Source organism: Propithecus coquereli, unplaced genomic scaffold, assembly GCF_000956105.1.
Source record: "Propithecus coquereli isolate 6110/MARCELLA unplaced genomic scaffold, Pcoq_1.0 Scaffold243, whole genome shotgun sequence".
NCBI lineage: Eukaryota > Metazoa > Chordata > Mammalia > Primates > Indriidae > Propithecus > Propithecus coquereli.
This window is the reverse complement of record NW_012147986.1, coordinates 2,432,772-2,446,129: the sequence shown is the minus strand read 5'-3', so window position 1 is coordinate 2,446,129 and position 13,358 is coordinate 2,432,772. Positions and strand designations below refer to the sequence as shown.

Sequence of the window (13,358 nt, the reverse complement as noted above, 5' to 3'; positions counted from 1 at the left end):
ACGTCCTCCTTAAAGTGTGTCGGTTTAGATGATACATTATACCCAGCCTCAACAGTTATCAACTCATGGTCTATTTTAACTCACCTCTAACACCACTCATCTCCCCACAAAAAAAAAAAAAAAAAAAAAAAGATTCCTTTGATCCTAAACATACAATTTCATCCATAAATAAAACAGACATTTTAAGAGGAGATTTTAGTTATTTGACATCCTTAATCTTGATATATCTTCAGTTCAGAACTAAATATAACAAATACAGTTTCAAAACTGACAATAGTTTTACAGCCTATAACTTTAACATTAAGATATATAGCAGGACCCCAAATACTGTTTTCAGTCCTGATGATCATCACCAAGGCTGAAAAATGAGGCAATAATCTCCAAAGAGATGGAAACACAGAGGCAACTGGAATTTCTTGTGCATTATAAGTCTGTATTTACTGTGTGAACAAAGAGCCTTTGGCACCCACAAATCCCGCCTTCTCATCCAGGTGAGAAAAGCAGCAGCCACTCCCTCTGGGAGGATCTACTCCATTAGTTCACTTACTTTTTCCGTTAGTTTCTTACTTTCCAGGTCTAGGTCAAGTACAGTATTGGCAACCTGCCCAATGATCTTCCACAGCACTTGGGCAATAAATGCCACCCAGGTTCCTGGGTAAAGTTTCACTTGTCTTAATCCTCATTTTTATCCTAATCCCTTTTAGACTATCAGCCAAACTCTTCTTTCTAATTTGCCACTTCTACTTTTCTGAATCTCTGAGGAGAAATAGCTCCTTGGAATTGTACGTAAACTAAAAGTCAAAAATCTGAGTAGGGAGGAAGAATGTTTAAATGTTTCTGGATTATTCTAGGTGGGAGAAGATACTGGAATTGATAGGTACTGCAGCTATTTGAAGGCATTTTCATAACGAAGAAAAGCAAACTTCACCAGAATCTGAATTCAGATCATGGCCACTCTAATGGTTTTTTTTACTACTATGTATGATTTGATGGAAAATTAACACCCCTTAGAATAAGGCTTCCGATTCAAGGGGGCAGCCGTATTCTACCTATCTCTATGTTTCTCTCTCTCCTTGGACCTTATTACATTGATCATAAGGGAATAAAAATATATATTATTCCCCTATATTAGTAGTATATTCCTAATCCCACAATGACACAGTAAAAGTGGGTCATAACCAGAGGAAACAGTTCAACAAATTCCTGGAGGATAAAAAGCAGATGGGGGACTGGTGACTGATGTTTGAGGGCAAAATAAGCCCCAACCTGGATTTCAGGCAGAGGAGGCCAGAGTCAAGGAAAGGAGGCACCCACCTGCCTGGCAGAGCCCTAAGGATGTCCCAAACTCTGAGATAGCAGGTACTGTCGAGGACAGGAAGAAGAAAAAGGCGCTGAACATAGGGGCACAAAATGCAGGTCTATACACAGAGCCGCAGACCCTGCCCACACCCCTCCTGCCCCCACATACAGCGGGCCACAGCCAGGCACCCAACTGTAGTCACCTCTTTGTCTCGAAATAACATGCATATACTGCTGTTTCTGAATTTATCAACTTCAATCACTGGATGGGTCTTCCTAGAGAAACTGCACACACTGCAGGCGAGAGCTAGAGCAGCTGCGATGGTACTGGCATCCCCAGAGGAAAGCCCTTCTTGCGGGGGGCGGGGGGTCATTTAGGAGGCCCCAGATAACAGAATTAACTTGAAATTCACCCTGGGAACATTTTCTAATTCGTATCCCAAGGGCTGAGTTGAGATATTAGAGCCCCCAAGAAGCTTACGAAATCCTTATTGTGCAGTGAACTGTATCAACCCAGTCAGGTAATGAACAGTTTAAAAGTTTTCAGCTTTTCAAATTACCTTATAGAAAAATCATAAAAACCAATGGTGGCTAGGGAACAGAATGAATATGTTATCAACTTGGATGATGCAAAAGCAAATGTACAGCTAGAGGGAAGGAGGAAGCAGGCAGGGAGAGGTGGTGGTAACCGCCTTATCTTACAGAGTAGAGAGGCAAGTAACATGATCCACAGTTGACAGAATGAGAAATCTGGTTTCAATAAGTACATCATCTGGAGTTGCAGGGATCGCAGTAGAAAGGCGGTGAGGAGATGGAGGTGCGATATAAATAGGCTACATTCTTGACTTTCATGGCAGGAAGTCATCAGACGACGACTGCAGCCGATAAATCCAGAAACAGAAGTATATGCATAGTATTTTGAGATACAGAGGTAACTACAGCGGAATGAACAACACAGCTAAAAGGGGTTTGCCTGCAGACAAGGGATTTGGGGTGGGATTTGGGCAGAGATTGTTGTTTTTTATTAGAAATCCTTCAGTCCTATTTGATTTATTAACTACACACATACATTGTCTTAAAAACTAGAAATTTGGGGACAGGAAAAGAAAGAAAAATAATGACATGTTTTATGAAATACGAGAGAGGAAGTCTCACACACAATACAGTAGGAGCGAGTGCGCAATGGTTAAGCTGGGTACTGCATAACTATGGTAACAGATGTATCTAATTTAGGACACAAATGGGGGTGCTGGAAAGATCTAAGAGAAATGTGGTGTTAAGAAGGAAGGAGAATAAATTCTAAATAAAGGGATACTGAGATAATCAGTATGGATGCTCTGCCACCTGACACAAGAAAAGGAGGAAAGAACTGCACCCGCCCTCACTTTTCCTGTGTCTTTTCACCACAGATTTTTCAAAGTAAAAGCCAAGAGATTCTGATGGGGGCTCCATGCTGAGTAAAGAACACCAACATGATGAAATTCATACTCCATAAAATAACGTGGGTGGAAAATCATGTCCATTGTTAAATGAGATTGTCTTCATAAAGTCTCCGTGCATTTCAAAGTTTAATAACTTCATTTGTTCTTTGAGAAAAACAATTTATAAATGTCATTAAAGTGCCCTTGTATTGATTTTCCCTTCAATAAAATGATTCACAATCAAGCATAAGCATTTAACTATCCTTTCAAAATTCCGCAGAAAATCACCAGAGGAATGTAAAAATAGGAACAAATCTGCGTTGCTTCTGGTTACCATGAAGGCTGCCATCCACATGGCAGGAACTGTGAGGAATCAACATCTTTGCAACATCAGTTCTTCCTGTACCAGAACATGACATTCCATTTCTTTCTTTCTTTCTTTCTTTTTTAAAAAAAACAGAGTCTTACTCTGTCGCCCTGGGTGGAGTGCAGTGGAGTCATCAGTGCAGTGGCATCATCGTAGCTCACTGTAGCCTCAGACTCCTGGGCTCAAGTTATCCTCCTGCCTCAGCCTCCCGAGTAACTGGGACTATCAGCGTACACCACCATGCCCGGCTAATTTTTCTATTTTTAGAAGAGACGGGGTCTTGCTCTTGCTCAGGCTGGTCTCAAACTCCTGAGCTCAAGCAATCCTCCCACATTGGCCTCTCAGAGCACTAGGATTACAGGCGTGAGCCACTGTGCCCCGCCCGGCTGACATTCTATTTCTTGAGTATATTGATAGTTCCTATTTTCTGTGAAAATTCTCCATCTCATCAAGATTTTCACAGATGTCAGGATACAATAATGCGTAGTGTTCTTATGATTTCAAGTCTTTTCTTCCCTTTGTTCCATATGTCATTTCCAGCATTGTGGATTTCTTTTTCTTTTTATCTTAATTAGGCTTGCTGGATGCTTGTCTATTTTATTGGCTTTCTAAAAGAACCAACTTGCTAAACAAAAGGTAGGGGTAGGGCATCCCAGGAGAAGGAAAGTAGGAAAGTGCTCATGAAAGGTGTAGAAACCAAGGGGGCGGTGGTGGGAGAGTATGTTCAGAAAGATGGAGCGGTTCAGCCTCCCTAGGGCAGAGTGTGAAGGAAGAAGGAAAGCAGTAGACATGGGTGAGAAGTTTGGGCTTTATCCCGAGGGTAGAGGAATGATGAGATTAGATTTTTGTTTCAAAAAAGATCAACTATGGATGGAAAAATTGGGCTGGAAGCAGGGAAGGCGGGAGAGGCTCTAAAGTAATCTAGGGTTTCAGCCAGGAGCAGTGTGGCCATAAGAAGCAGAAACCCAAGGAAACTAGCTCAGGCAGAGTGGAAGGGAAACCTCATCAACATAGGAACCAAAGTCTAGCTGGGTCTCATGGAAGCTACTAGAACTGGAATCAACTCAGGGAGCTGTGGAGATAGGGTGAAGGATATCAAATGATCCTCAGAGCTTCCACTGATAGAAGCCAAAGGGATTTACTACTTGCTCTGGTAAGTTTTTTCCAGCCAGTTCAAGGCTAGGCATACAGAAGACCAGTCCAGATATCAAATGGAACACTGCAATTTGTTTTCCGGTAACCACATCCTAAACTCCCTGGCCTCCAGCTCCTGCCCTGGGGTGAGGCCCTGTGTCAGATTAAATAAATACATTAGGGGTATTTACTGCTGGGCCAAGCAACATTTATTTTTGTACTTACATATCTTTATTTTTAGCTGCATCTGGCAAGTTAATCAGAATCGACCTTGTTTGAAGCCGGATATGTTAAAGCCCCAGTTTATTGGGAGCTCCCTCAGCACATGTCAATATTGGGGGTCCACCACTCGAGATGGCAATACAGATAGAGTCCCTAGAGCCCTTCAGTTTATACCCTACTCTCACCCCAGCTCTGCTGAACATACCACAGCTCATCCAGCTCTGCTGCATTGAGCCTGAGGATTATTCTAGGACTCAGCAGGGAGGACATCCCTGCTTCTTCCCAGGAAGGCCCCTTGTTGAATCATGGGCTGAAGTTGATTGGCACCATCTGTACCACATCTCCTACAGAGTCCTTAAACAATGGGAATCTAGGTCCATTGTTTATTCTCTTCTTGTTCTCAAAAACTAAAATAGATCTGTTTTCCTTGTATTAATATTTGTCTGTGGTCATTTTGGAGAGAGGGAAGGTAAACATTTAGGCCTATGATGCCATCTCGAAACCATCTCCATTTGTGTATTTGTGACCCTGTACCTCCAGCCCAGGTCTCCCTGCCAGGTCTCAGCCCAGAAACACACACCTGCCTCTCTACCAGCCATCCTATCTCAAACTCGGCTTGTCTAAAACTGTCTTGTACAGACTGCTTCCTTCTTGACTGTGCTGGATCACCCAACAATCAGCCAATGTGAGTTTAGAACATCAGCAAAGCAGGGGCTCCAAACACTCTCGGGATGAATTTTATATATGTTTTCTGAAGCATCAAAGTAGTCATCATGGAGATGTTATAGTTATAACATTGAGCTAGATAAAAATGGTACAATTCTAATTTTACAAAGTTTAAGAGAGATAAGTCTGATGTATTTTGTTTGAGGATGCAAGTTTAGATTGTAAAACTATAGAATAAAGCAAGGAAATGACTACCATAAAAGAAAGGTGAGTGGCTGGTTACCTCCAGGGAGAAGGAGGAGATGTGGCCAGAGGTTTCTGGGAGCTGGCAGCGACCTGCAGGTGGTCACATGGGCATTCACTTTATAATACTTTGCTAAGCTGCACATTTGTTTCATGGCCTTTCTCTGTGTTATGTTTTATATATATTAAGGGGTTTTTTTTAATAAAGTAGTCATAGCCAGGGAAAAAATTTAAAACTTCATGGACTTTCTTACACTTATTTTGATAATGTTGGCAACCAACTTATCTTCCATAATACAAAATGCCAGAAGACAAAATAACAAAATCTAGAGTTTTTAGGTGAGAAGATTTTGATAAAAATTATATGCCCCAAAAAGATGGTATTACTATGTGAGGGCAGCATAAAGAAGTTCTTAGGTAAGCAAGAACTAACAGAATATATTACCTTTTCTGAAAAAAATTCCAACTAATCAAGAAATAAGTAAAAATAAAGATCGAGCACAGGAAAAGGATTGAATGCTATAGCCTATATGACTTTCAGACTCTCAGTCTAAAAAACAGCTGTTAATATGGCTATGACACATAATGTAAACATCAAAAATTAATTCTGGAAAGCAAAAGCATGCATTGTTTTTTCTTAAAAAAAAGATAAACTGGATCTAAAAGCCAAGATATTTTTAAGGTAAAAAGTTTAATGGGGGAGGGGAGAGAAAAGAAAGAAATTTAAATGTATTAAATCTCTACAAGAGAATTAATAGACATAAGTATATTTTTAATGTCAATAAGGACTAGTAGAAAAAATAGATGGATTATTTCCCTTTTATCTTAAGAATAAGGAAATCTTATACTAGGGTGAGGAAATACTTGGAAATTTTTAATGTAAATTAAAACCTTCAAAAGTCAACTATATCATATATAATAAATGTAAATTTGGTCTGAAAAATCCAATTATGTTGTTTAAAATAGACAGACAAGAATCAAAATGACATGGAGGAAGAAAGCTTAAAAAGGAAAAGAATGAGGATCACACCAGAGAAATGAAAACAGAAAGATGGCAGGATCTCAGTTTTATTATCACACAATAAAATTTAAGGCAAAAAAAACCATACAATAAGACAAAAAAAGAAGGTTTGAAAATAAAGCAGATTCATTCCACCATGGATATGAGAGAGTCAGAGCATTTGTGATTCACATGGTGTGTCTCATGTGACCAGCCATCCCCACTTGCCTGACACTGTCCTGGCTCTAGCAGTGAAAGTCCCTCATCCCAGAAACCCCATCAGGGCCCTAAGTAACACAGCACCAAATATAACTATTTAAAAATATATAAAATATACATAAATACAGGTTTATAGTATATAATTACATCTACATTATATATTAAATATATAAATATAACTATGTATACATGAGATTCATTGATATAAACGTATATGATACGTCTACAGCAAAAGGAAAGCTGTCAAAAATACCACTAGAGTGGAGACTAATATATCTCTTGTGCTCTTTGACAGATACTTAGGTACAAAGAAAATGTAACAATAGATTCAAATGATGTAATCAGTAAACTTGTTTTAATCTATACTATTGTATAGTATAGATTTGTACCCCACGGAGGATAAACTTGCATTTCATTCAATAACATTAGCAAAGCTTTCCTACGTAGCTTATCTTGGAAGATTGACCAGGATGAATCTTTACTGGCAGCTTGCAGTTCCACTCGTTGTTTTTGAGCTTGGGGGATTTGGTGGTGGTGGCAGTTGAAGACAGAGTTTTTCTTATTACTACTTTAAAATTCTTTCAGGCTAAAACTATGACAGCCAAGGTATATGGAGTCAAATACTGTGGGTGCAAACTCTTCTAAAGATTCAAAATTCTATCCTGAGAATCTTAGGTATGTCCCTATACACAGTTCAAAATGCTTAAACTACATAGAATTCCCTTTGAAGTAAAAAAACTTCTCACAGACTTAAGGACTGACCTAAGTCACTTTTATTCAAATGAAACTTAAATACGTACACTAGTAGGCCGGGCGCGGTGGCTCACGCCTGTAATCCTAGCACTCTGGGAGGCTGAGGCTGGTGGATTGTTTGAGCTCAGGAGTTCAAGGCCAGCCTGAGCAACAGCGAAACCCCATCTCTACTAAAAATAGAAAGAAGTTAATCGGACAACGAAAATATATAGAAAAAATTAGCCGGGCATGGTGGCACATGCCTGTAGTCCCAGCTACTCGGGAGGCTGAGGCAGGAGGATTGCTTGAGCCCAGGAGTTTGAAGTTGCTGTGAGCTAGGCTGACACTACGGCACTCTAGCCTGGGCAACACAGTGAGACTCTGTCTCAAAAAAAAAAAAAAAAAAAAAACTTAAAAAAAAAATATATGTACACTCATAAAGACCAGTTCTAAACACCTATCCTTTATAGCTTTATATTATTAAAATGCCAAAACAATGTACAAATAAATACAACTGTCAAACTTTAAAATGTCAAATTAATAAAATTAATTTACTGCAACAGATAACAATGTTTTGCTAAAACTAAAACACCATTTTGACTCTAATAATAAAAAGTTGTAGCCTCAGGTCTAATTTCTACATTTTATCATTTTCTGAATTTTGACTTCAACAGTACTAATGTATACAGGCATAAAGCATGCTGTGTAAAAACAATATTAATAGCCTCACAAGTGTGTTTGCTACTTGAAAATAATTAGATATCATAATGTAAAATTCTGCTATCAAACTACATAAATAAGTGTCTACATAAATAAGGTACCATTTCATACTAATAAAAATAGTAATAATCACTAACATTTAATCACATCATTAACCCTTATATCACTATGAATATCACTATGAAATCAATACCATATATTTATGCCCATATCATCATAAAAGGAACCTGAGCAACAGAGAGGTTGAATAACTTGCCTAAAGTCCCACAGCTTTGTAGACAAATAGGCTTTGAAGTCAGGTAGTCTGGCTTCACCTAACCATTACACCAAATGACCTGTCTCATTTCCTTGGATGGATGATATTTACTGAGGAGTTACTAAATCTGCATTAAATGAAGATCTGATCTAATTATTGCTGAAACCAACAACAGCAACTTTTTCATTGTGTTTTTACTACAACGCCTGCTGCTCATAAATAGCAGCAACCTCGATCCACATGAAGATGGGACTCACATGAGATCTCCATTCCTTGCAAATAGAGCAGTGGGGACCAAGAGCTTCTCAGTTTGGCAAGCCTGTGTGTGCCCTGTGTGGACTCACTTCTCTCTCCACTATTCAAATTCTATCCAACTCCCCCCTCCTTCATCTGTGCTGTGACCCGAGCCACCGGGCCTGCCCCTGGCCCAAATAGGAGGACACAGAGGCAAACACAGACCCCAGCATAGGTTTGGGGCTTGCCAGCAGGATGATCCAGAACAGATTTTTATTATTAATTATTTAAGACTATCGCAGGAATAAAACCATGTTTTTTAGAAAATATACAGAGCCATCAAAATACACACATCCTCAAAACCTCAGGGGGCTGTGAGACCTGTGGTGTGATACCATGAGCTCACACCGAGGGACACTAAAAAGCAACCATACAAAACCCATCCTTGCGACTGACAAGGAGGTGATTGAAGGCAACATTCCAAATGCTGTATCATATTTGAAAAAGTACCTTTCTGGTCTTAGAATCAAGAATTGTTATGCTTCTCCTAGGTAGTTTTTATTTGGTGTTTTATGTTCTGGACACGTGATATTCTGTATTTTGTCTCTTTCCTGCATAGCTCTTCTCAGAATTTGTAATTATATATTCATTTGAGAGATTAAGTGATGAATGTCCATTTCTTGCATTTGTCTTTAAGTGCCCCATCAGGGCAGAGACCATGTCTATCAAGTTCATCCCTTTGTTCCCAGTACCTCTCACAGAACCTGGCACATAGTGGGTCCTCACTGAATGTTTGAGTAAATGAGTTAAGAAATAAATAAAACATATATGCCATGGGCTGGTCAATTTCCTTTTTGCTTGAGCTGCTACAAAGTTCAGAGCTGGATTTGTTTCCCCGGCTCATAGCCAGCACAGAGGGCCTCATGCTTGTGTTTTTGAATCAGCCTCATTTTTAATAATATTTAATGTTTCTACCCTTAGTTTTCTTTTTTCTTTCTCATCTACTTCTAAGTTAGGCATCCTTGCTATATTTTATGAATTCCCTGTAAACTGTCTTAAATCCCTTGTGGAACAATGTAGGTGATAAATAAATATATTTAACAAAGTCTTTTTTTATATATATTGAAAATCTTAACACTAAACCCCCTGTCAACCAACACATTTGACCATCTGCAAACCTTAAGAATAGTTAAGGTTTGCTAATTCCAGCACCATACTAATATTTAGAATAAATTCAGTCCAAGCCTGGAAACCTCAGGTAGTGTGTCATTTCAGACATTGTTGTGTATTGTGTATGTAACTAGTACATTTGTAAGTGGGCTAGGCAATTCCGTGGAAAAGAAAGAACTTAGGGCTTGCTACAAAATTGTTACAGATTTTGGATCAAAGAACGATTTATATTTAGCTGTTTTACAAAATGTATTGACATCATACTAAGAATGAAAAGTTTGCTTTTACTTGTGCCCTATGGCAGGGGTGGGGGGAGAGCAAAGGGGTGAGAGGGCCTGGGCAAGATTCTGGTCTCCAGGCATTCAGAAAAGTCTGATCACTTTACAGAATAAAGGTAGAACATGATAAAGTAAAATACTAAATGATCTAAACCCCCTTTTAAAATCTCTAACATATATTTAATTCATGTGTTAGTGGGAGGAGTTACTTGCAAGTCTGAAATTTCATAGTTCTCTTCTTTGATCATATACATTTGGAGCACTTTCTCTTTGAATGCTGGCCAGCTAAATTTCCCTTAAAATGAAATGTAATGTTCAAATCCCACTAAGGAAAACACCCCTCCAAATCCCACTAATGAAAACACCCTTCGCAACACGAGTTAAACACCTCATGACTCCCAACTAGGTCCACAAACTAGAAGTGAAATAGAAGTGAAAGGAGTTGAGCGCAGCCTCTCCAATAGCCAGTATGCCAGACCAGCCCCTCCTCGTGGGTTAGTCAGAAAACATGAAATGTCCATTTAGGAAACTGAGATTTCAGTTCTAGTATTGATAAGGTTCATCTGAGTCAGTGGAATCTCAGATGACAAACTGCAGGAGGAGGGAAGAGTAGGCGTAAAGAACCAGATGGGTAATAATCATGTGTCATAGATAAATGACAATTTTTAAAAGAATTTGATAGGGTGTGGGCTGGGGCTTGCTTTTTTTATTTTTATTTTTATTTTCTGGAGGGGCTGGAAATTAGGGGTGAGAAAAGGAAGGAGAGAAGGCAAGACAATAGGCCAACGCCAGAGCCTGCCTGCTCGGCATCCCAAAGCAGTCTGCCCCTCCCTCCCTTCCCCCAACACCAGGTAGACTGTGCTGGCGATTTCAAAACAAGCAGACACTGACTCCCGCCACCGGACTGAGGATGGCCTCCGGGTGCAGAGGGGAGGGGGGGCAGAGGAAAAGAGGGGAGGGAAGACGGAAGCTAAGGGATGAACGAACTGGCAAAACCTCCTCGGGGACAGTGGCCTTTTTTCCCTCCGAAGTGGCAGAGCCGCATAAAATCCAGACCTACGGGCCGCTCACGTGCAGCTGCCCATCCAAATGTGGGCGGCTGCCGACGCCACACCTGCTCCGCCAGCCGCTGCGGCGGAGGGCGGCGCCGCCGGCGAGCGCGAGGCCCGGGGGGAACGGGCTCCCCTGGAGGGCGGCGGCCGCGCGGGAAGGGAAGGGAAGGGAAGGGAGGGGCGGGCCCGTGCGCGCGGAGAGGCAAGGCGAGGCGAGGCGAGGCTTGCCACCCCTCCACCCTGCCCGAGAAGAAAGCCCTACCTGTCAGGCGTTATGCTCTGGGCGAGGGTCCCACCGGCCCCAAGCAGGGGCCAGCCTTTGCAGCCCCGATTTCCAAAGAGCCTCCAATGTTACATCACCAGAAACCTCTGGGCGCAAGAGCCACAGCCCGCCAGGGCTGCACGACGCGCGCTAGCGGCCGCTCACCTGGCTGGACCAACCAGCGCCCGCGCGCGGAAGGATGCTGAGGGTCGCAACGCCTTGAAAACCAACAAAACCGAGGCAAGCCCACGATGCCCATTCCCAGGACCGCCTTACCTCCTGCTCCGCATCTCATCCATCTCTGGTCTTCCGCTGTGGGTTGGGTTTTGCTATTTGTGAGGGATTTTTTTGGGGGGGGGAGGATGCTCCTAAAAATCCACCCAGCTAATCTGCAGAGCAGTGTTTTCTACCCATGCCGCAGCCGCGCACTCGTCAGCCGCCGGGTTCCGCCAGCACTGCAGCTCCTGCGCGTCGGTGGCAACTGCAGACCACAGAGCTGCGGCTCCTTGACAAAAGGCGCTCGTTCCCGCTCGTCCCTCACAGCCCTGCGGTCAGAATTAAATCCATTTCCCGCACGAGGCTGGGAGGAAATGAGAGCTCTCCCGGCCGAGCGCGCTGACAAAAGGCCGCTTCGCGGTGCCCACAGCGCCCCCTCCAGCGGGCCGCTGCCGGCCGCCCGAGGGCCGCGGTGCTGCAGTGTCCCCGCCCGCCGCGCCCCGCCCGCGCTGCCGCAGCCCCGCGCCCGCTCCGCTCGCTGCCCCGGACTGCCCGAGCTGAACTGAGATCTGTTACTAGGAGGAAAATCTGAACCGGAGCCCCGTTGGGGATCTGTCTCCTCCCGAGAACAACAACAACAAAAGTCTTACTCTTGGAGTATTGTTTTTTTTTTTTTTTTGGTCTGGGAAGGACTTCTACCTTTGGAAGATAATTCTGTTAATGATTTTAATGACAATTGTGTGCTGTTTAAATTCCAAACCAAAATTACCCCTATGCTAATTCTGATTCTGTTTTCAAGTAGGACAAAATTTTGATTGTCCTGCCCCCTGGGCTACCAGCCCAACTCCCTCCAACTTTTACTGCATCCCCCACGAACTCCTTCTCCTCCCCATCTCCCACCCCAGAGAGACAAGTGTGTAGTGAGGGGGTAACTGGATGGAGAACCAAGACACCGGCAGTCTCAGACCTGCTATTGATCGGCTATTGTAAAATGATGAAGCCACTTAAACTCTCTGGGCCTTATTGTCTTCCTCTGTAAAATGACAATGTACCTAAGGCACCTTTCATTTCTAATGTTTTCCATTTCTAATATTGGAGGTCTTGCCCTCAAAGAGTACAGATGTCAAGGGGTAGCTTGGGACTTCACATTCTAAGGGCATTTAAAAACGTGCTCGTAAAAATATGCAACTTCCAGAAAAGCCTCTGGTTGCTGATCCCAAACCAGATCATGGCCCTTCTGCTGATTCCAGATTCTGGGGTACCACAGCCCTCAAACACCCCCCCACAAAAAAATCACTCAGTCCCACCACAGTGCTGCTGTGGAACCAGAATCTTTGGAGGTGGGCTCAGGATTCGATTTTGTTTTGTTTTGTTTAGAGACAGGGTCCGGCTCTGTTGCCCAGGCCGGAGTGCTGTGGCACGGTCATAGCTCACTGCACCATAGAACTCTGGGGCTCAAGCAATCCTCCAGTCTCAGCCTGCCAGAGATTTGGGACTACAGGCACATACCACTACGCTGGGCTACTTTTCTTTTGTGGGGGGATCACCCTGTGTTGGCCAGGTTGGTCTCTAACTCCTGGGCTCAAGCGATCCTCCCGCCTCGGCCTCCCAAAGCATTGAGATTACAAGTGTGAGCCACCATGTTCAGTTGGGATTCAATATTTTTAACAAACACTCCTAGTGACTCTTTTGCACACTAACATTTAAGAAACACCACTCCGTGAGCTACTGATTTAGAAAAGAGAAAATGCCAATCACAACCCTAGAACAAATGGCAGGTATTTTGTTCCAGATGCCAGGGCAAATTTGTCTTTCTGCTCTAGTTCCTCCCACTCCTATGAGAACACACACACACACACACACACAC

The 13,358-nt window shown here is 42.5% G+C and overlaps 1 protein-coding gene across 3 annotated transcripts in view; it reads right to left on the bottom strand.

Annotated features, from left to right (window-relative positions):
- ADD2 (adducin 2 (beta)) overlaps positions 1-11,913 on the bottom strand; it is a 102,000-nt gene extending 90,087 nt beyond the window's left edge. The window contains exon 1 of one of the 3 annotated variants that reach the window (XM_012646431.1): positions 11,552-11,913. Coding sequence is in view for 1 of the 3 variants with exons in the window: in XM_012646430.1 (XP_012501884.1) it covers positions 11,552-11,574 (23 nt within the window). In the remaining 2 variants the exon portion in view is untranslated. Of the gene's footprint in view, positions 1-11,275; positions 11,383-11,551 lie in introns of those variants that run through there. The other 2 variants (XM_012646430.1, XM_012646432.1) reach the window with 2 other exon arrangements.
- Positions 11,914-13,358: the final 1,445 nt, after the last annotated feature.